At 44.5% G+C, this 23,770-nt stretch overlaps 1 protein-coding gene across 4 annotated transcripts in view; it reads left to right on the top strand.

Moving 5' to 3' along the window:
• The window catches only part of NDEL1 (nudE neurodevelopment protein 1 like 1), a 36,742-nt gene extending 16,602 nt beyond the window's left edge, over positions 1-20,140 (top strand). The window contains exons 6-10 of one of the 4 annotated variants that reach the window (XM_059047519.2): positions 303-476; positions 4,862-4,953; positions 9,839-9,990; positions 13,510-13,544; positions 17,004-18,252. In XM_059047519.2, the coding sequence (XP_058903502.1) occupies positions 303-476; positions 4,862-4,953; positions 9,839-9,990; positions 13,510-13,544; positions 17,004-17,011 (461 nt within the window). In that variant the 3' untranslated portion in view covers positions 17,012-18,252. Of the gene's footprint in view, positions 1-302; positions 477-4,861; positions 4,954-9,838; positions 9,991-13,509; positions 13,587-16,696 lie in introns of all 4 variants that reach the window. The other 3 variants (XM_059047518.2, XM_067021838.1, XM_059047516.2) reach the window with 3 other exon arrangements.
• The last annotated feature ends 3,630 nt before the right edge of the window (positions 20,141-23,770 follow it).

The raw sequence follows: 23,770 nt of genomic DNA, 5'->3' as shown, positions 1-23,770 counted from the left end.
AATATTTATTTTTGTGTCATATATGTTCACTGTGAGTTCTGCTTTGGACTCTGCCCTGTGTTTTCATATAGGCATAAATAATTGTGCTGTTAAGTTTATAGCATTTTTAAAGTCTAAAGGATCATGTAGACAGTAGGGTTGTTGTCATTTTTATTTCCCCGGAAATAAAAATTGTTAAATAGGAAATTCATTTTTGAGAAGTAGTAATTTAGGAAGAGTGTCTTTATGCCATTTCAGATGCGACTTTGCTTGATGTATTTGCTTCCTCTAGTGAATATTACTACTTTTGCAACATTTTACAGATTTAAGACAAGAACTAGCTGTTCGGGAGAGACAGCAGGAAGTAACTAGAAAGTCGGCTCCCAGTTCTCCAACTCTAGACTGTGAAAAGATGGATTCTGCTGTCCAAGCATCACTTTCTTTGCCAGCTACTCCTGTTGGCAAAGGAACAGAGAACAGTTTTCCTTCACCAAAAGGTTTGTAGTGTCTTTTCTTTTTGAACCTGTGGTTGATTATCCACTAAGAGGCTTTGCTGGTGAAGCAGGTGTTGCTAAGGTTTAAGCAATCATTTTAATTTTTTTTTTTTGGCCATGTTGTGTGACATGTGGGATCTTAGTTCCCCAACCAGGGATCGAACCCGTGCCCCCTGCATTGGAAGCACGGAGTCTTAACCACTGGACCACCAGGGAAGTCCCTAAGCAATCATTTCAGTTTAAAAGTTGGTTAAATCTAGCACTGAGTAAAGCGGAAGGCATTATTCTCCTAGGCCAACTCATTAGTAGGAAACAGTGAGATGAGGGCTACATTTAAGACAAGAGCAGCTTAATAACTTGAAATTTTAATAAAAGTTTTTAAGGGAAGTGTATTTTTTGACTATAGCAGTAATACATGTTAATGTAGAAAAATTTAAAAACGAGAAAAAATAAAATCCTTCTGTAATCTTAGTGCTCAAAGTCAACTCTTGTTAACACTTTGAATTTTTTTCTATTGTGTGTGCTTTTTTGTGTTTGTGTCACCTTGTTATACACAAGTTTTGGAATCGTATTTTTTTTTAAATTTTTTATTTGAGTATAGTTGCTTTATGGTGTTGTGTTTGGGATTGTATTTAAATGCAGTTTTATTTCTTTTGCCACTTGACATATCATGGGAGACTAGAAGGCTTTATACACAGAAAGTACAGAGACTCACTGAGTTACCATTCAGACTTGTCTAAGATTGGCTTGGGTGGACATGTCCATTCTATAACATGCCCCAGTAGCTGCCATTTTCATAGGTGATGTTCAGAGTAACTGATGAATAGTACAGAAAGAATATGCCTTTTGCCATCAGTCAAGGTGTTTTTTTTTAATCCAGGTAAGCAGAAAAATGATTTAGTAGCCACTAGATAGAACGTTAAAAATGGAACCCTGAAGCTCTCAATTGAGATTTATTTAGTTTTTGCAGCTTGGAGATCATATTTCAGCTACTTCCACACACCCCCATACTTTCTTCTCCCCCAGTGGAAGCTGTCTTTCTTCACACTTTTTTTTTTTTTTTAATATAGAACTTTCTTTCGGAGTGAAACGAGAAGGTTTCTGTCTGGGCGGTTAGTACACCCCATATTTGTGCTGCCCAATACAGTAGCTACGCCAATGTGACCATTTAAATTTTAAATTTTTATTGATTTAAATGAATTAAAATTTAAAATTGAGTTTCTAATTGCTTTGGCCTCATTGCAAGTGCTCAGTAGCCCTTGAATAGATAATTTACCCTATCTTCATCTTTTTATGAGGTGAGGTGTAAGGTATGTGAAAATTCTGTATAGTTACGTTATTGATGGTACTGGTATGTGCTGACTCTGCTACTGAGAATGCAGAGCAGGAAGTAGATAGATGACAGCAATCGTCAGAAGCTCTCGTTTTTTTTGGAATGGCTGCTTGTGTATTTGAGGACCTTACAATTACTAGCATTTGAGAATTAACAAAGCTTTGCTTTTATGTTACTAATTAGAATTATGCAGATAAATTCTGAAAATTCTTTAGTTGAGCACTAATCAGAATAGTCTGGAGCCTCAAGGGGGTGTTAGTAGGACACAGAGCTTTTGCTCTGGCACAGTTACGGTAATGTCAACCCTAAGGTAGTAATATGTGTCCAGACAGACACGTTTTTCGATTGGAACTGGTAGCATGAGCTTTCGTTGACCTAAAAGCTGCCGTTTCATGACAAGAAAGTCTGCACAGACACAGTGAGAAGCCAGAGGTTAGAGAAATCAGTGGCAAGATTGAAGAGCTGATCTCTACGAAGTGGTCTGCAAGATTGAAGAGCTGATCTCTATGAAGTGGTCTAGCTCTAATTGTGTTTTATTGATAAAATGCCTGTTTCCAAAACATTCAAGACAACTTACCATAAAAGTACAGATTTAATAATACCTAAAATATAAAATTTGAGGGGAATAGGGCAAAAGAAGATCCAGAAATTTCTGCCAAGAGAAGTATAGCAGTTTCTTTGTATCACATTGAGCACCTGTTATGTCATGTAGCATTACTCAGGATGCGGGGAGGATAGTGGTCTAATAAAACTAAGTTGCTACCTTCAGTGCGGTTGTATTCTAGAGGACAAGGGTAGCAGCAGCAGCAACAAAAGCATTTTACCTGCTGATTACAACTCTGTAGAAAGCACATAAAAATAATAGTAACATTTATTGAGCACTTACTATGTGCTTTGCATTTAAAAAAATTATTAATGAATTTTGGGACTTCCCTGGCAGTCCAGTGGTTAGGACTCTGCACTTCCACTGCAGGGGGCGTGTGTTCAATCCCTGGTCAAGGAACTAAGACCCTGCCTGCTGCGAGGCATGGCCAAAAAACAAAATTTATTAATGAATTTAAACTTAACAACTTTATGATTTAAGTGCTTTTATTAGCCCCTTTCACATTTGGTTACTTAAGGTCACACAGTTAACGGCAGAGATGGATGTGTATCTAGTAGTTGAGCTCCAGAGCTCTTAACCGCCATGCTTTAATATCTCAAAAATTAATTGAAGAAATGTGCACGACTGAAAACCTTTGGGCATGAAAGAAGATGTGAATAAATATCATGTTAAATACCATGATTCAGAATAGGAAGACTTAATTTAGTTGCAATATCCGTTTTTCCCAAATCAATCAATAGTTTAAATTTCTAATAAAAATCCTAATAGGATTTTTAAAGTTGTGAAGTTGATTTTAAAGTTACTCTGGGGATGGGCTTCCCTGGTGGCACAGTGGTTGAGAGTCCGCCTGCCGATGCAGGGGACACGGATTCGTGCCCTGGTCCGGGAAGATCCCACATGCCGTGGAGCAACTAAGCCCGTGCGCCAGAACAACTGAGCCTGCACCCTAGTGCCTGTGAACCACAACTACTGAGCCCATGTGCCTAGAGCCCGTGCTCCACAACAAGAGAAGCCACCGCAATGAGAAGCCCGCGCACCGCAACGAAGAGTAGCCCCTGCTCCCCACAACCAGAGAAAAGCTCACGCGCAGCAGTGAAGATCCAATGCAGCCAAATATAAAATAAAAATTAAAAAGAAAACTTTATTTTTAATGAAGTTACTCTGGAAGAGTAAATGTGCAAGAATAGTCAATAAAAGTTTGAAATAGGAGGTTAGTAATAAGAAAAGGCTTTGCCCTTTAGGAAATATATTTTAACACTATAATAACTAAAGCAGCATATTTCTGGTAGAATAGACAAATAATTTACTGGAACTTGAAATGTATAGAGAATTCACTGTGTGGTTTTAGTGACATTTCAGATGAGATAAGTCTTTTTCACTAAATGGTATTACAACAATTAGATATCCATTTGGAGGGGAAAAATTTAGATATTTGATGAGTTTACTAATCTAAGTGGTAAAAAGTGTTTTAGAAAAACATTAGGAGAAAATGTGGGGAACAGTTTTTTTTTTTTAAGTTTATTTATTTATTTATGGCTATGTTGGGTCTTCGTTTCTGTGCGAGGGCTTTCTCTAGCTGTGGCAAGTGGGGGCCCCTCTTCATCGCGGTGCGCGGGCCTCTCACTATCGCGGCCTCTCTTGTTGCGGAGCACAGGCTCCAGACACGCAGGCTCAGTAATTGTGACTCACGGGCCCAGTCGCTCCGTGGCATGTGGGATCTTCCCAGACCAGGGCTCGAATCCGTGTCCCCTGAATTGGCAGGCAGATTCTCAACCACTGCGCCACCAGGGAAGCCCCTGGGGAACGTTTTATTATGTTGCAGTGAGGAAGCCCAAGGCTACCCCCCAAACCACCAAGTTTAAGGGATAAATGTCACACTGGGAAGTACAACGTATATAAGAGAAAAGGTGAATATCTATAGTGTATAGGGCTCTTGCAAATTGATTAAAGACAACCCAGTAGAAAAAAGTGCAGAGATAAACAGATGACTTCCAGAAAAAAAGATTCAAATGACTCTTTGATTAGGGAAACAAATTAAAACAAAGTGACTATCAAATTGGCAGGAAAAAAAGATGTCTAATACTATTGAGGGCATTACCGTTCAGACTGCTGATACTGACACAACCTAGAGAACATTTTGGCAGGATATTAAGGTGGAAAATATGGGCATATCCTCTGACTCAGCAGTTCTACTTTTAGGAAACTCTCCTCCAGAAATACTTGTCTAGATGTTTTAAGGGTATATGTCCTTTTAGCATTGTTTATAGTGATGAAAAATTGGATATAATCTAAACAGCCAATGGAGATATCTGTGGTGTCTCCACTTCATACTTTATCCATAGTTTGGAATACTGTATTGATCTTTCATTGAGCGTATACTGCTTTGTAATATCAAAACCCAAATGTAAAGGGAACTGCAAGAGTAATCACTCCCCTTTTATCTTTCTCTAGCTATACCAAACGGTTTTGGTACCAGTCCACTGACTCCTTCAGCTAGGATATCAGCACTAAACATCGTGGGGGACCTCTTACGGAAAGTAGGGGTAAGCCTTTAATTATTTATCACTAGTTGTTTCAGCTGCCAAGGTAATGAATTATTTCTTAATTTGTAGTGAGGGAAGAAAAAAAGGATGCCTTACTGTGGTAAAGTCTGTAATTAAGTTGAGATGCAAGAGCATCCCGTGACCAGCTGAGACTGTGAACACCACCAGGGCTCAGCCTCGCCAGCGCCTCTGCAGAAGGTCCCTGCGCTTAGCTCCCAAGTTCCCACTGGGCCTTCTTCATGTTCCCCCTGGATGTTTCCTCTAAGGCTGTGTGTCTTATACCGCCCTCTGATCCTTTTCTTTGCTCTGCCTGCTGTCCTCCTGGTCATCCCCAGGCTTTTTCTTCATAGCACTTCTGCGTTGGCTCGTGACATGAATTTCTGTGCTTAGTCATACACGTCTTACTGCTGCTCGGCCCCCTCAACTCCAGTGCTGTCTCCGTGGCTCTAACCTTGCGTTCCAGAACATTTCGGCTTTTGGAATATTAAACTTGGTTTTGTGCTTATTCCGTTTTTTACTCTGTGTAATACCTACTGTTTGACTTTATCGAGAGCAGTACTCTTGTTTTGATTTTTTGGTTATCTCTTGCTTTCACTTTGTTCCTACTCATCTGTGATCCACGGATCGCTTACTTTGCCACTGTTGACTCATGGGCTTTTTGGCCATGGAGGAGACCTGCAGCCTGGATCAGTCAAGGAAGTGGATTTCTTTCCTTTATCCAGATCACAGGAAACAGTTATATGACCTTGTAGATTTTTAAGCCACTGTAAAGTTAGCATTTCTAGCATTAGTTTTCTTTTCCGTTTCCCTCAGTGACTTTTATTTCTCTTTTCAATAATCTACCCCTGAAACTTCCCACTATCCACCGCCCCTTCACTTATTTTTTTGTGTGTGTGACTCTTTCTGAAAAAAGCAGAAATTGCATTATACTTTACATAAAGAAGAAATGGGAGGCCAAGATAAAAGGTCCTATTGTTACCTTTTCTGGCTCATAAAATTATTGTTTGTGAGATTAACTCTCAATCTGCATTTTAAAGTTACTATAAAAAGTAATGTGCACAATCATTCACACAGTACATAGAGTAATCTTCCCTTACTCCTAACATGATTGCGTTGTATTAGTTTAACCTATTTGTTGTAACCTATAACTTGAAGTAATGTGCTTGCTTTTCAGTATCTTAACAATTTAAGCAAAAAGATGAGGAATTTAATTTACATCCTCCTAATTTTTTATTTTTTGTTCTTTTGGTTATTTCTATAACTTTAAATAACATGCTTAAACCTATGTTTCTGAATTTATTAGACTGTATCTCAGCTCCCTGTTGTGTGTCTCTGTCCCTTCCTGAGCTCTCCATTGATTGGTTCTGAAAGTTAGTCAACAGCACCTAAAATATTATGCCTACATGTGTATTATTTACAGAATAATCATAGAGGAGGAGCTGGGTTCTAGGGCTGTTTTACTTGTGCTGCTCAACAGGTGTTTCAAGCATTTTGTTCTTTACCTATTACTTACTCAAAACCATATTAGGTTTTTTCATATTTGTATTACAGTTGACATGGACATGTATGTCTTTTTCTTAACATTTTTTTAATTGGCCATCTTTTTTATTTTCACTGCAAAACAATTTTTACAAGATCACAATAAAATAAATAAAAAGAAAAAAGCTCCGAAAATCCTGTCATTTCAACGAATTCAACGATTTTTATTTTTTAAAATTACATTCAGCCTTTGTATGCATATATAATTTGTGTATCCTTGGATATTTTTGTTATCATGGGTCTTAGCATTTCTGATCACCTTTGTTTTCTTTTTCTTTTTTTTTTTTTTTTGTGGTACGCGGGCCTCTCACTGTTGTGGCCTCTCCCGTTGCGGAGCACAGGCTCCGGACGCGCAGGCTCAGCAGCCATGGCTCACTGGCCCAGCCGCTCCGCGGCACGTGGGATCCTCCCGGACCCGGGCACGAACTCGTGTCTCCTGCATCGGCAGGCGGATTCTCAACCACTGCGCCACCAGGGAAGCCCACCTTTGTTTTCTTGTGGAGGGAAGAAACATACACTTTCTTTGCTATATCTTGTATCTTCCGGCTTCTTATTTACTGAGTGCTCTGATATGCTTCTAGGGCTGCTGCACTGCTGTCAGCCGTGAATTTCTCTTCATTATACTCTTGGGTTAGTTCTGCCTGTTCCTGGACCCCATGTTGTCATCGTTGTTCCCTGTTTGGCTTTAGTACCTTAAGTAATTTATTTAGAAATGGTGCACAGAAGTTGAACTTAGAGTCCTTGCGTTGTTTACACATTCAGCTGACAGTTTGTCTTTTAAGGTGTCGTTAGAGTTTTTGGTCTGCTGTTATCCTCCAGCCCCTGCCTACTTTTATGAATATTGCATTTTCTACTTCACACTACTTTGTCCACTGACTTCACCTGGAAGCCCCATTCCCACTCTTGCATCCTCTTCACTGAGAAATCAAGGCCATCTATTTAAACTTTGTTTTCCTCTCTTAACCTTATTTTAGTACTCTCCTATTATTACCTCTGTGGCTGTTCTTCCTTTTTATCTCAGTGGTAAAAGTATCACATTCCTCTCACGGCTAATTTTGTCCCTCTGTGCTTTGGATCTCGTTCTTTCCAGCCTTCTCATCTTTATGTCTCCTGTATCTTCAGACTTTTACTATATGTTTTAATATTTATATACAATATTTATGTATAATGTATTACATATATATATACTTTATATCTACTATTTATACTTTAATATTTATATGTTACATATTATACACTTTTTAAACCTTAAAAGCAAAAATAAAAGCAGCTATTCTTTCCTTTTACCCTACGCCTCTCTTTAGCTGTCATTCTGTTTCTCTTTTCCCTTCCCAGCCAAGTTTTTGAAAGCATGTCTCCATTTATTGTTAGCAGTTTTGATGGCGTACACACTCCCCAGATAGCCTAGTCTGGGCTCTGTTTCCTGCTCACTCCACTCAAATTGCTCACTGATGATCTCAGTGCTGTCAAATCCAAGAGATGCTGTTGTGTCCTAATTTTACTTGAAACATTCAACACTGACTTATTTTTTGTGAAATGGCCTTCTTTGCTCTGCGTTTCTGATGCTGTGTTGCTGTGTCACATCTGCTTGCCTTCCTGCCCATTCCTGCTTGTCGTCTTGTTGGGTCTTCAGCTGCCCACCTTTCGTTGTTGATTTTGCTCAGAGTTCTGTCCTTACCTTTCTGATCTTCTTCACAACCACACTTTCACCTCCTACGTGGTGTGGATATGGTCTAAATCTTGATTTCTAGTCCACTGTTTTTGAGTGCCAGACCCAGTGCTTGCATTAGGCTGTCTCACCGACACCTCAAACACAAGTTGTACCTGTTATATGATAGATTCTCAGCAAATATCAGAACAAATAAATGAGTGTCTTGAATATAGGAAGTTAATGGCTCTCAATTTTTATTGTGTATGTGTCTATTTAATAAGATGCTGAAAAAATACTTATTCAGAGCTTGTCCTACAAGGTCACTACCTCTCTTCCTTCTTTCGTTGTTATTTTACTAGGTCATGATACTGTTATTTTAAGAAAGGAGAAGAGAAAGAAGTTTCGGTCTGTTTTTCTTGCTCTGTCTTAATGGCTGTTGTTGAAATTATGGGGGGAGAGTTCTCAGAGTGGAATATGTTATTTGTGGATTTAACTTTTTTAAAATAAATTTATTTTATGTATTTATTTTTGGCTGCGTTGGGTCTTCGTTGCTGCATGCGGGCTTTCTCTAGTTGCGGTGACGGGGGCTACTCTTCGTTGCGGTGCGCGGGCTTCTCTTTGTGGTGCGTGAGCTCATTGCGGTGGCTTCTCTTGTTGTGGAGCACGGGCTCTAGACACGTGGGCTTCAGTAGTTGTGGCTCGTGGGCTCAGTACTTGTGGTGCACGGGCTTAGTTGCTCCTCGGCATGTGGGATCTTCCCTGACTAGGGCTCAAACCCACGTCCCCTGCATTGGCAGGCAGATTCTTAACCACTGCGCCACCAGGGAAGTCCCTGTGGGTTTAATTTATCTATGTATTCCACATTCCTTAGTGTCATGGATAATAGGATTGGACTATTTTTTGTCTTTTTTTTTGGGGGGAAAGGGGTTTGATTTGGTAAAGTGTTTTCGGGAAAGGGGGAGTTGGTGATGTTTGTGAGCGATGGAAATTGATGAGAAACTTCTGTTCTCTTCATGTCATCTGTTGGTTTGTAGAACCTGGCACTGACCAGGTGTTGTGACAGGTGCTAAGCAGGCACTCAGAGGTAAATGCTAACGGGCTGGTGTCATTTTCAGGTGAATTATTTAATTATAGACGAAGGGTATTAGACGTTTTACAGTGTGCTCTCAGGAGTAGAATAGCATTTAACATCATGTGAGGTGTTGTAAATGAACTTATCCATTCTGAAACGGTAGAAACGACTAACCTGAAGCCCTAAAGAAAGAATTGGCTGCTTTAAAAAATTTTCAAGTGATGTTTTGGCATTCTTTAAAATGCTTGCTCCCAAAACACACACATGCACACACCCAACTAGCCAACTAACAGTCTACAACTTAGAAAGAAACAGTGGATAGAGCCAGGAGACCTGGGATCCATCTCTGTGTACTGTGCCACATTTTTCTTAGTTGTAAGGTGAGGATTATATCTGTATCCCTCAGTAACACTGAGAGAAGTATATATTCTGAGTTCATTAGAAAGGGAGTCAGCATAAATATTCCCTCTTTCTATTAGAAAGGTGATTGATATGGCTTAAACAGCCATCATTATCAACTGAGAGAGTAAGATTTGAGTCTTGACATAGAAATGGTTTGAAATGCAAATTTTTATGTGCAGCTACTGTTTTGACAACCAAATCATTCCTTCTTCCTTTTGTAGGCTTTAGAATCCAAATTAGCAGCTTGCAGGAATTTTGCAAAGGACCAAGCATCACGAAAATCCTATATTTCAGGGAATGTTAACTGTGGGGTGATGAATAGCAACGGCACGAAGTTCTCTCGATCAGGGCACACGTCTTTCTTCGACAAAGGGTAAGTCTTGGAAATTCTAAACGTTAATTTTTTGGTAGTGAAGTTGCCCATTATTAATTGAGCTTGTTGAACTTTGAAAAGATAAACTCAGTTTGATAAACCTACCTGAAGCGTTATCATTGAGATCTGAGGGGACATGAAGTCTGTTGTCTTCTAGTCCCCATGGAGTCTGTTGCCCTGGGAACCCTGACTCTGAAACTTCTGTCCTGGGAAGCAGACTCTTGAAAGGCATCTGTGTTCGGCTCTGGGGAGTAAAGGTGACTAGGGTACGGTCCTTGTGCTCAGGGCGCTTGCAGGCTGGTAGACTTTCTTGGCAAATATTTGTTAAGAGTAGAAGAGAACATGATGATCATGTATGTGTGAACTCTTCAACAAACCTTCTGTCTGAAGATTTTAGAAAAATATAAAACCACTGGATCAAGTACAGTTTAGGAGATACAAGTTTTGTATGATGTGAAGATGTTTTTTGGGGAATTAAGAATTAAAAAAAATGGTTGTAAGATTAAAGCAGTGGTACATCCTTAAAACAAAAAATATGTCAGTTGGTACAGAGTATATAAAGTAAAAAGTGTTTTCCATTTTCACACTGTTTTTGCATCCTTATAGTTATTCCTAGCATGTAAAATCATATTTTTATGCATCTGCTATACACTTTTAAAAACTTATGGGATACTTTATTTTAATTAATTTAATTGATTTTTGGCTGTGTTGGGTCTTCGTTGCTGTGCGTGGGCTTTCTCTAATTGTGGCGAGCAGGGGCTACTCTTGGTTGCAGTGCGCGGGCTTCTCACTGCGGTGGCTTCTCTTGTTGCGGAGCACGGGCTCTAGGTGCGCGGGCTTCAGTAGTTGTAGCTCGCGGGCTCTAGAGCGCAGGCTCAGTAGTTGTGGAGCATGAGCTTAGTTGCTTCACGGCATGTGGGACATTCCCGGACCAGGGATCGAACCTGTGTCGCCTGCATTGGCAGATGGATTCTTTTCTTTTTGGCTGTGTTGGGTCTTCGTTGCTGCACATGGGCTTTCTCTAGTTGTGGCGAGCGGGGGCTACTCCTCATTGCGGTGGCTTCTCTTGTTGCGGAGCACAAGCTCTAGGCACGCGGGCTCCAGTAGTTGTGTCTTGCGGGCTCTAGAGTGCAGGCTCAGTAGTTGTGGCGCGTGGGCTTAGTTGCTCCGCGGCACGTGGGATCTTCCCAGACCAGGGCTCGAACCCGTGTTCCCTGCATTGGCAGGTGGATTCTTAACCACTGCGCCACCGGGGAAGCCCCTGGGATGCTTTAAATACTGCTCTGCAATATGCCTGTGGTGACTTATATTGCCAGTATCTTTCCGTGTCAGTACATATTGTTCTACTCAATTAAAAAAAAAAAGAAAAACCAACAAAATGCTGCACGGCTATACTCTTGTACGGGTGTGCGTTAGTCTAGGTAACTGGTTAGGACCTGTGGTCTGAGATGCTGACTGTGTGACTTAAGGTAGCTGGTAGTGGAGCAGCAACTGAGGCACCAGTGGTCCCTTGCCACTGTCTCTGATTTGAGTCAGAGAGGCAGCTTGTCCTTGTTCTGTGAAAGCAATATAGAAATTTTCACAGCTTCTTAAAGGAACTTGTATTTTCTGCTTTCCTCAGTGATGGTGGCACCTTTGTGGAGGCCCTGATGTGATACATAGTCCACTCTAAAAAGCTTTTTGTTGTTCATCCTTGTGGAGTGGAGTGTTCTGGTTTTTCTCTCTCCCTTAAGAGAATTCTACCTTGAAGTGTATGTATTTCATTAAGGAGCACACTTTAAAATAATATATAGATCAGGGCTTTCTTTGTACACATTTCATTAAAAGCACATTCTAAAATATCAACCTATGAATCAGAACTTTATTCCAACCGTTGGGGCTCCTCAGTGGTGGTAAGAATAAAATTAATATGCCTCACGTTTAGGTGTTCCAGGCAACCTTGAGGAGTGTCATTTTTATACTATAATGATAAGTGGAATAAGTAGGTGGATATTTTTACATTAGAGATGGCATTTCCCCAAAACAGTACAGGGAAGGTTATAGGGGAAGTCTTCATGAGTGTTGGAAGTAGTACCTAATTATTTTTCCTGCAACTTATAATTCCCTCCAATAGAGTAGTTATTTGTCTATCTGGAATCATATTTCTTCATGCGCCTTCGGAATCTTACGACGTGAGAACAGGCAAACCATAAATGGATTGGTCGGGCAGATGCCTTTGCAATAAAAAGTCCTTAGAACAGTCACGATGAAGGAGGGATAACATTATCAGTTCCGGCTCACTGCTCTGGCGGAGGATTCAGTGTTACCTGGAACGAGGAGGGCGCCCTGGGCACTGTGACGGAGACCCTGTCCCTTGAGGAGCATCCCAGGTGTAGGTATAGGCTTTATGTCCTGAGCTGAATCTGGAAATACGCTTCTCAGTAGAACGAGTTACAGATAATGTTTAGTTTTGGTTTACATAGTACACATTTTTAATTGTATTCTTTCTGTTAAGAATGAAATATGGTTTTATGGGTTGGCTTTTTCTCCAGTGTTTAGTTTATATGGTAAAAGGATTGTATATGCACACTCAAGTATCAACCTATTATTGCTCGGGTTTCGTTTGTAGTTGCCATCTTCCTGAGGATAACTGTTGTGTGGGTTTGGCTATGTTCTTACTTCCTTGCTGCTTTGCTTTGATTCTGGCTTCCTTTTGGCCTGCCTGGCTTTTTACCTCCGGCCTTCCTTCCTGCTCACCTGGTGACTGGATAAAAACCATGATGGCATATGCCTGCTGCAAAAGGAAGGGGTAAACATCCCGACTCCCAGCTCCATTATTAGACCTGGCTGGTTAAAAGCATAAATGACAGTTCTTGTAGAAGTGTAGCTTGTAGTTTCAGCATGAGAAGAAGCTTTCCATTTAAAGAAGCCTTTGGCTCTAGAACTTGCCTGCTGCCTCTCACTCCTAAGGAGTCTGTCGGTGGCACTGTTACTGTTCGGGAGAGTTTGCCACGGTTGGTTTGTGTGCGCGTGCGCTTATTGAATGTATTGAATGTATACACTGTGCGCTCCTGCTTCCCTCAGAATCTTGAGGTGAAGCAACGCCTTACCCCGTAAACATAAAGCCTTACTGTTATGTATTGCTTTATGGGATTTGAAAATATTTTGTAAGTTCTGGTTAGTTGAGGGCTTCTTGGAGTCAGGAGTTTATCTAGTCTGTGATCACTTCAGTCCCTACAGTGCGGGTTGCTGGGCCTACTTCCCTGTTGTTGCTGTTTCCTCCGACCGCTACCAGCCGTTCATATCACTCACCCAAAAGGACACCAGTTCACGTGCAGTGCAGTCACTTGAGTTCTCTCAAAAATGTTCTTTTTTTGCTCCATAGCTTTTATTTAGCTTCTTACGTATCACTTGTCCTAATTTTGTAAGCCAGTCCGATTTCTTTTGGGTTGGGTGTAGGTGAACGTAGACTAATTTTAAGGCATGGTGTGAAAATAGTATTTGTATTACTGTTTAATATTTTTTCCTTTCTTTTACTAGGCAAGAAAAAGTCATATTTCCCACGTTGTTCATGGGTAACTGAACTTGTTTGCTGTGCTCTTTCATTCTGAATCATGGTGTGTGGTGGAAGACAAGTTAACATTAACAAACTGGTTTTACTAACTGCATGGGGCTGACTGCTTTAACCAACTTCCAGCCCATGAGTGAGCTTTCAGGTTCCTGTTTGATTTGACTGTGCACCATTATTATTGGTTCAGCTGTGCAAAACAAAAACAAGTTAGCTGTAGTGGTCCTGGGGCGGTCGTGAAGTGCTCTGATGGTACTCATGTTACAGGTGGGAGTGTGGTAGAGATGACGCCAGCCGTCTGGGGGGGGTGGGGTTGGGGGTCACTGCCAGGCCCTGGGACCTGCAGTTGACTGCCTCCACAGGCCTGGGGTGCTTCCTGTTACCTAGTGTCTTCTGTTTTCTCAAAGCAGCACTAATGATACTGAATTCTTGCTGTGTGGGGACTCTCCTCTGTGCTCACGCTGTGTTCCCTCAGGACACTGGAATGCTAGATGGGGACGTGTATAAGGGCTTCCTTCCTTTTGAGGAATGTAAATTTCAGTTTGCAGAGCCTGGGCGGAGGAGGGCTGGCACTGTGCGCAGCCTCCGTTTATCCATGTAGCTGGAGGACGGGCGTCTGGGGTGTGTCTGCCTGCTCCCCTGAAGTAGCTCTAGCCCCGTCTCCTCCTCTTCTTTCCTGCCCTCTCAGGTGTGCCTGTCCTTGCCTTGACAGATTTAGTCCCCATGCTTTATCTATATCGTGTTAAATTTATTCTCCTGCTGACCAGCTTCTAAACACGCATTGGTTCTTTTCCCTCTTTGACTTCTTCTGTTGCCATTTACAGCTGACCTTAGTTCCTTGTCTTAGCTGGATTCTCTATTTTTCAGACTCTTAAACTAGATTTTTGTGGTATGATCAGGAAATTTTATAGCTTCTGGAACCTTTTTTACATAGATGATTCCCAGATCTGTATCTCCATCCCTGCCCATTCTTTCTCCATTCAGTCCTGTGTTGTCCACTGGGACATTTCCCTTCAGCTCTTTTGCTGCTCCCTAAAACCAAATGTGGTGAGTATGGAGGTGTTTCTTTTCTTGGAAACCTTTCCTCATTGCACGGTTTGGCGGGTTCCCTCAAGGGACCTCACCAGACTGATAATTCTGCCTCTAGGGTCAGCTTTCTCCTTCCTCCTGGTCTTTTACTTACTAATTCTGGACTCAAAGAGAGGTGCTAGGTAAGACCCTGGTGGATTGTTATTCTCTCTCTCTTCCATCGAACTTTCAAATCCAGAACTCCCATCTCTGTCCACACAGAGAAGCTACTTTATCTAGTTTCTTGTTTTCCCTTTATATTTTGGATTTTGCACTGCTTATTTTTCCCAGTAGAGCAGCCTGCAGTGGGAGCACCAACGTGCTCGCTCACTGGAGCCTGGCCGGTGTCCCTGGGCCAGGAGGAGACTGGGAGAGGGTAATGGCCGGGGTGCTGGAGGCAGGCTGTGGGCCCAGCTGCCCACTGACGAGCTCACAGGGCTCGCTCAGGTGAATGGCTGGACCTTCTCGTGCTTTTGTTTCCTTGGCAGTATAACAACGGGGATGAACTTAACATTCCTTAAAGGTCCTGAAAATGCAGGACTCTCAGCCCTGAACCTGCTGGTGGAGCCGTGCTCACGTTTGCTGCTTTTGCACGCCCCGTGGGACAGGCGCCGGCTTCTCCTTGGCACCCAGCACTGCTCCCTTTCTGCGGGTTTTGGGGACTGTCTGTAGCCCTGCCTGCTGCTGTGCTCTGTGCAGCTGAGAATCTGATGTTCACACGCGTAAAGCTGAAACTGTTTGTGAGGCCTGCCTAGTTAGTTCTCCCTGAGCTTCTAGGAGAGGCAGGCATCAGGGCTCTGGGACCAGGCAGACAAATGGCTTATTACGTGAGGGCCACAGTGGCATATAGGATGTGGGCTCTGTCCCCAGAAGAGGCAAAGGCATACGGCCTTGGAGGATGGAGAGGGATGATTTAAAGTTGTCAAATGTGATGAAGCTCAGATATCAGACCTCCCCAGCCCAAAGAGAAAAGAGAAAATTGTGGGCGTGCGTCACTGAGGTGGAAAAATGGACAACGGGGAGAGATTGCACTGGTCAGAGCCCCTTCTGTTGCTCTTGGCCTGTGTGGGTAGCATGATTTCCAACTCAAAATCTACCCGCAGGTTAGTTTCTTCAGATCTTAACTGTTCTTCAAAGTAGTCAAGGGTCATCAGTCAAGTCTCTTTGCACGCCTGTTTCTCCAGGAGGTTACCCTCACCTCTTCAGTGTGTGAAACCATCATCTTGATCTTGGTGGGGAATATGTGTCTGTGTTTTGTTTTTTTTTTTAAGAGAACCTCTGTCCCTGAGTCTGTATTCAGCTCCCCGGGCCCCTCTGATGAGTAGGCCGGCGGGGACAGCGGTGGGCGCGTGTGGGGCAGTCCGGCCCCTTGCACTTGGTGGCACCTCCCAAGTTGTGAGTGGGACACATTTTCCTAGGAAGTTTGTCAGTATGGGAGGGCTGCAGTGGTGTCCTGAGAGGGACTGCAGGCCTTGCACTCACTCCCTCATCGCTTCCTGAGGCTGTGCTGCTGGGCGCGGGGGCTGGCGCGGGGGCGGGGGCGGGGGCGGGGGCGGGGCTGGGTCCTGGCTGCAGGTGCTTGTGCTGGGCAGGGCTGGTGTCTCACGAGGTGGCAGAGAAGCCTACCCATCTGGCTTTGCTTGCTGGACAATTTTAAAAAGTTATTTTTCTCCCCCTTATTTAAGATGTTCCTGTACATTGTAGGAGATTTGGAAAACAACAGAAAAGTATAAAGTAGTAAATAAAATTTACCCACAACTCAGAGGGAAGAAGAGTAACTATTGTTACATTTTCCTTCTGTGGTATGTGTGGGAGTGTGTGTGTGTGTGTGTGTGTGTGTGTGTGTGTGGACACATTCTAGATTTAGCTCTGGATGGTAATGTCCAGCTGTATAAGGGGCTGTAGTCCAGAATATATAGTACTCACTTTTTTGCCTTCATATTATGGAGCATATCCAGTTTGGTAACCTGCTGCTTTTTCCACCTAGCATTAATTACATTCGGAATATTTTCCGTGCTGTTAAGAACTCTGGAATGTGTGTTTAATGGCTGTATGATATTTCATTGTTGGTTTGCACCCTTATTTATTTAGGTAGTTCCCTACTGGTAGACGTTTAACCTGCTCCGTTGGGAAATCAATCAGGGCTGTGGCTGCCACGGCCAGTGTGATGAAGTTGCCGAGAAGGGAGCGGTAGTCTCATCACCCCCAGGACCCCGGGCTTCTCGTCTCTCAACAGCTCACGCTCTCTAGGCAGCTCTCTCCCCCGGGCCATCAGGATTCTGCTCTAGGCCGGGAAGAGGAATAGTTGTAGAGAGCAAATGAATTTCGCTGTGTGTCGAGTGATTTTAAATGACAGTCTCTCTTTCTCTTCCCTTCTCTGCTCTGGCCACCCCCACAGGGCAGTAAACGGCTTTGACCCGGCTTCTCCTCCTCCCGGTCTGGGCTCCTCGCGCCCGTCGTCGGCACCGGGTATGCTGCCTCTCAGCGCGTGAGTGCCCGGCCTCCAGGCTGGGGCTCCCGCCCTCCTGCAACAACCCAGGACACCCACGCCTCACCCCTCGGTGCCCGGGCCCAGCTCGTGCCCCTCCGTCTGCCTCCCCACGGCTGGCAGAGGGCAGGCTGCATGCAGTGGCGGCTGCTGGGCCCTGCCCAGCCCCAGGACTCTGCGCGACACCAATACTGGCTATTTTCTCTTCTCGCCGTAGTGCCGTTGGTTTCACATGATTGCACTTTTGTGGGTCACAAGGTGATACATACACGTATTACTTGGTCACTGGATGCGGAAGTACCCATTCATCACACCTGCCTCATAGCCCCCTCCCTGCTGTACTGATAGGATTTAGTTATGTTTAGGACATTACAGATCTTCTAGAGGTTCTCCCCCAAATCAGGTCGACGTGTGCTCTCCTCCTGAGCTCCCACCCAAGCATCTCCAGTGCTCATGGATCATGTGTCCTCCACCTCCACCCCCCACGGTTTGGGTCTGTTGCTGGCAAAGAGTCAGGAAGGTCACTGAATTAGGGAACATTTTCTGCACTTTCTGGTTTTACTTTAGCAGTTATCATTCCATAGACTAGCCTCCCAGAGCAGCAAAACGCCTGTCTGAGCCCAGGTGGCAGGAGCTTCTGGGACCTGGCACACGCAGGGCTGTGCCCCTGCCGTCTCCTCCTCCTCCATGTGCCTCAGACTCGGGGTAGGGGGTGGTGGCAACCTCCTCGCCAGCTCTCTGGTCCTTCGGTTAAATGACACCTTCAGAGTGTTTCTGTTTTGTTTTCAGAGGGCCTGTCCGGTTGCGTTAGGAAGGGTCGAGCGGCCTGATTCCGGGGGCGGCTGGCGCCAGCTCCTGGGGGCGCGCTGACCACAAGTGGTTGTCCCTGTGCATCCGTCGATTACTCTCACGCTGCATTTACTGTTTACATTTGTTTTATTGTACATAGGTTTGTAAACATTATTGCCTAAGATATTTGTATATAACTTGGGCTTTGTAGCTTTTATTTATTCAGAACTCATATGGCATGTTAGAGACTTATGATGGTGTCCTACTCTGGGCAGCTGTGTAGGATCGTCATGTGGTTAAAAAAACTACTCCCCCTCAAAACAATCTTTTAATGTGGAAACAATAAATTTCACAGAAAAAAAAAGAAAAAGGATTGAGGTTGCTTTATTTGGTTTCTGCCATCCTGGGAGAGAGGAGCTGGAGTTGCAAAGCCAGGTTCAAATGTCACTTCTGCTGTGACATGGGACACGGGGATGGACAGCAGCTGTGGAATAGGGCAAAGAAAATTGAGGCGGCCTCAGGATGTGTGAACAGGCGTTCTCATGCTGATTGTTTTTTATTTTTTTAAAGAATTGAAGTATAGTTGATGTCCAATTTTACATAAGTTACAGGTATACAATATAGCGATTCACAGTTTTTAAAGGTTATGTCCCATTAATAGTAACTACAGAGTACCGGCTATGTTCCCTGTGTTGTACAGTACATCCTTGTGGCTTACATATTCCTCATGCTGATTCTTGGTGCTGGTTTCTGCTCTTAGCTGTGATTTCCAGGAGCAGCCTGAGAATGGCCCTGGCCCTGTGTGGAAATCTGGGAGGAAAGACCTGCACTTTGAGGGAGGCAGCTTGCTAAGTCTTGGAGTAACCGCGATGGATCCAGGAGCTGGTCCTTCTGCTGGGCTGCCGTTCATGACACGTGCTGGTGTTCTGGGATTAGAGGTTACTTGGATCCGGGCTTCCCTCCTCATCCCTTGAGAGAAGGTGCCAGACGTTTAGTAGCAAGAGACAGGGTGACTGGACTTGAGGAACAAGTAAACTGGGGCATCTGTACGAATGTGTCAGATTCTGAGCACTGCTTACAACAAAGAGCATAAACGGAGTAGTTTGTGGTTTTAAGACTATATGTAAATGAAAAGTAAGTGAATCCAGTTCCTAAGTGAATAAGACACATTAAGGTAGGATACATTAAACATTGTCTCTTCGGTCTGTCAGTATGCAGGCAGGAATAGCTTCTATTAGTTGTTCCTGGAGATTTCGTCATAAGTTGACTCACGAGAGACGCTTGTTCTGGTGCGTGTGTGCTGTGCCCAGCTCTGCTGGCCGAACCGTTGAAAAGAAAACTCCAGGTCTCTTACTGATGGGCAGACTCCCAGCTTCTTTCCCAGCCATCATTGGAAGGGTTGGATTAGGTCAGAGGTTTCAACGTTTAGCAGACCTCATTGCTTATGCAGGACCCCCAAATCTCTAAAACATAACAAACAGAGCTACTCTGGTTAAAGTAAGGATGAGTTCTGGAGCTTCAGTCCTTTTCCTTGGCTCCCCAGCGATTTCTCACTTCCTCTCCAGCTGCACACCCCTGGGATCACCCCACCAGTTGTTACTCAGGTAGTGGCTCTGAGTAGGGCCCTGGCTGCAGGGGCCCACGGGTTGTTCACTGATGTCACCACTGCTTTGGGTCCAGGAGAGCCCAGGCCAGGTCCGTGCAAGTACAGAGCCTGCCTGCTGCCGGGCTCATTTCTGGCCCCTTCAGGAGAGGCCTCCCACATAGCTTTGATTTTTGACGGCTGCAGCAGCCCTTGACGTGTGACCCCCTGAGGAAGCTGGTGGATTCCCCAAGCCTCTTGCAGCTTTTTCTCTGTGGATTCCAGATCTTCCTCCACTTACAGTGGGATTACGTCCTAGTAAACCCATGCACTGTAAATTGAAAATGCGCTTAATACACTTAACCTACGGAACATCGTAGCTTAGCCTCGCCTACCTTAAACATGCTCAGAACGCTTAGACATTAGCCAACAGTTGGGCAGAATCATCTAACACAAAGCCTATTTGCTAATTGCGTGTTGACTGTCTCCTCTGATTGATTGAATAGTGCACTGAAAGTGAAAAACCAAGCGGTCGTCTGGTGCAGCATGGTTGTAATTCTATCGGTTGTTGACTCGTGATTGTGTGGCTGACCGGGAACTGCCCTGTCCAGCACTGTGAGATGGGATCGGGCTGCATATTGTTAGCCTGGGAGAAGATTAAAATCTAAAATTCAAAGCATGGTTTCTATTGAGTGTATCGCTTTTGCATCCTGGTAGAGTCAAAAAAAAATCTTAAACCATTGTAAGTCAGTGACCCTCTGTGTCTGGTTCAAGATGCTGCTTTGTATTTGCTTCCTTGTATGAAAGTTCTACTAACTGCTTGCCTGTGTAGCTAAAGATCCTCTGAGTGGGTTCTCTTCCTAGGGCTGCTCGATTGCCAGGTTTGCGTAGCTCACACTGAAACCTTCAGGAATGAGCTGCCCCTGAGCTGGGTCCACATGGTCTCCCCTGCGTGGAGGGGGCTGATTTTCCAGGTGGCAAAGGACAGCTTCTTGTCTCCAGATATTTTCATCTCAGCACCCATTCCCATCCCTTGCTCCTGAAACGTCTTCCTGCATAAAATAGGAGCCAGCTGAATGGCCAGAAGCGATACCCCGCCAACTCAGTGAGGAGCCGGAAGCCACAGCTGGGATGTTGAGTCACAAGTAGGCAAGTGGCAACTAGATACAGTGACCTGGGCGCAGGATGAGCTGGTTTTGCCTCGGTCTACACACGGGAACGTGGGCCCAGGGTAAGCTCACACAGCTGGTTCACGGAAGAGCCAGGTTCGGAAAGGAGCCCAGTGTTTTTCTGCTGTCTTCACCACCCCTGTCAAACTCAAGGCCTCGCTGGCCTTGACTCTGTCTCGTGCCTCAGGAGGTGGGCTGATTTTGAACCCTTGGAAGTGGCACATGGAGGCGGCACAGCCTTTGAAGCAGCAGGAATGCGGCTCATCCACCCTCCTCCTCTCCCAGTCCTGTGTCTGTCGTGCGGGGATTCTTCTCTCAGAAGCTGCCTTGGAGACGCCATTAGCAGCTCCTGAGAGCCAGGGTGGAAGCTGGCACCTCTGGGGAAGGGGACATGACCTGGGGTGCGGCAGTGGCTTTAGGGGGCAGCCTGTAGCCAGGTCTCTCGACACCGAGAATAGCCAGCCTGGCCACTGGTGGGAACAGGGCCTGAGGGGGGTTGGGTCCAGGCTGTCAGCTGTCCGCACTGTTTGCCTAGAGGATGCTAAGATAAGTCTTTTCTACATTGACTTTTACTTCACGGGTGGTTTTTCTCTCTATATTTGTCTCAAAGTTTGAAACAAATTGAGAGCACTAGCTTGGCCTTTAAAATTTGAAAGTGTTACTGAATTCTTTTCTAAAAATGGGAGCGGGGGCAGGAGGCATCTTTGCAAATCATCTTCCTAAGACTCAGGGCGTCTTATTTAACAACTGGTCCTGTGACTTAAAAATATGATATATGGGAATACGGTAGCCCTTTTTTAATTTTAAGGAAAACCAATCTCTAGTAAATATTAATGTAACAGACTTCTTTTGTAAGACAGTGCACGTGAAGAGGCGAATCTGAAAACAGAGCGAAGCTTATGGTGCTGGTGTCTGTGCCACGTGGGGTTATAGGGTCTGGAGTCATGCTTTATCCTGCTGCCCGCCTGCACCCACGGGAGTTACGCTAGTGTTTCGAAACTGAACAGACGTTTCACTTGTTTACCTGTGGGGTGTTTTCTAATCCGGTATCAAGTTTGCTGCCCCCATTGAAACATGGACATTCTGCCTGGGTCATGACATGCAGGTGGAGGCCTGGGAACGAGGGTGCTGGGCTGGCTGGCCTGGGCACGTTTTCTGTGCGTGGGTCCACAGCGACGCGACGTGTGAGGCTCAGAGCCTTGTCAGTAGGTGGAGCTGCGAAGCACTGTTTTTTGGTTCCAAAAAAGTGAGTGCTTTAACTGCCCACCCTCCCCAGCACATCCTGCTGTCACCTAGAATTTAGGGGACTAGGTACACTTTTACATATTGGTGTCACTAAGTTATCCTCTGTTTAAGTCTTGACTGAATCTCACAATGTGATAAGCTGTCACAGCTCCTCACCTATGGTAGTAAGAACAAACAAAATCCGTCTCAGCGGAACTGATATAAATGTCTGCTGGCAGGGGAATGGAATGGTTGCGGGGGGCGATGAGTTATCAGCTGAACAAAAGACCACAGAGCCACTGAAGTGTACGCGTGCCGCCGTGCTGATCCGTGGGAATGGAAAACGATCGGTGAGGACACAAAATAGATGAACGTGCAGTTGCAGCTTTATTAAAAAAATCATTAGTGAAATGAAAAGATGCGAAGAGTTTACTATTTGTGGGTTCTAAATTTACCTGTAAAGTTGCTCAAATTTTTAAAAAATTGAAGTAACGAGACGGATTTTCTTTCGCTGACCCACTTGGCCTGAAGACTTGTGCTGAGTAGTTCTGAGAGTTGACCAAGTGGCGCAAAGCAGGAGGCCCCCTGACCTGCCAGATGACCAGGCTGAGTCATACTTGGGGAAATTTTAAAATGCAGGTTCCCCCAGGTTCCACCCCAGCACTGGCCTAGTGAGGAGAGTTCTGTATTTCATGGACTCTCAAACTCCAGCAATTATAAGACGCACCTTTATTTTGTAAACCAGTAAGAGAAATGTGTCAGCTGGAACTATGAAAACACCTATCGTTTAGACTTTGTATTTATTGAAAGTCTAAAAGACTTCTTTATGCAGATTTTCATCATATCACGCTTAATTCGTACGCGAAAAGGAAAATGTGGGAGATGCTCCTCAAGCTTCGCTGTGATCCCGACATTGTGACCCAGGCTTGCCCTTGTCCGTGTTTTCCCAAGCGGTGCCGTCCTCCGCGCCGCGGTGAGGGCTGGGGATGCAGTGCTTCTGGAAAGCATGTTCTGCTGCTGGCTCCAGAATTTTACCGTAAGCTGCTGATACTCATTCCACACGACCTGACGCTGGGCTTTATTGACCTTACCAGCAGTCAGGCCGTGACAACCACCGCCGCAAGGCGATTGCGAGGTGCGTGAGCTCACACATGCGAGAACGGGAGCGTCTTGGCTTCGGTGCAGTATGGTCCTTTGAAGGAGCCAGCGCTCTGCTGGGATGTCTCAGTCGGACTCAGTGTTTAATAGTCTGATTATGTCACGTCACATCGTGAATAAGGCTTCATGACATCCAGTTAGCGGGGACGGATTCCATTATTGGGCGACTTTGAAAAAAATAAGCAGACCTCACTGCTGTCATGCATCAAACACGAATTTGCAGTCTTGGTGTTAGGGGTGAAGGATGTGTTCATACTTTGTGCATATGGTACATAGGCACTGTAATTAGTTAACGTTGTCTTTGGAGACTGGCGTCATGTCATTATACCTTTATAGTGTTTCATGTTAGATTTCTGAAAAGAATTGTATGATTTGCTAGATTGCCAAATGACAGGCGGCTGGCTACGTGAGGAAGTAGACTGCCTGGTTGGCCCTGACCTTGCACAGGACGTAGCATTCTTGCAAATGCTCAGCCTTTGGGAAAGCTCTTGGTGAAGATCTTGTCCCTCCCAGAGCGACTGGGAAGCTTTTGTGGATGGGGACTCGCCTCGGGTCTCAGCCACGGGCTTCACCCAGGCCTGCCTGAACCAGGGGGAGCGGAGCCATGTCTCCACTTTCTAAAGATTCCAGCCTATGGCCTGTTGTGACTTGCTTTTTTTTTTTTTTTTTTAGGGGTGGGGCAGGAAGTGGTGGTTCCTAGCATCAGACAACTGTGAGCTCTTTTCTTCCGCAGTCTTGACAGACATGTCTGTTGT

This window comes from Kogia breviceps, chromosome 19 (genome assembly GCF_026419965.1).
Source record: "Kogia breviceps isolate mKogBre1 chromosome 19, mKogBre1 haplotype 1, whole genome shotgun sequence".
Taxonomy (NCBI): domain Eukaryota; kingdom Metazoa; phylum Chordata; class Mammalia; order Artiodactyla; family Physeteridae; genus Kogia; species Kogia breviceps.
This window is presented reverse-complemented; position numbering and strand designations above follow the sequence as displayed.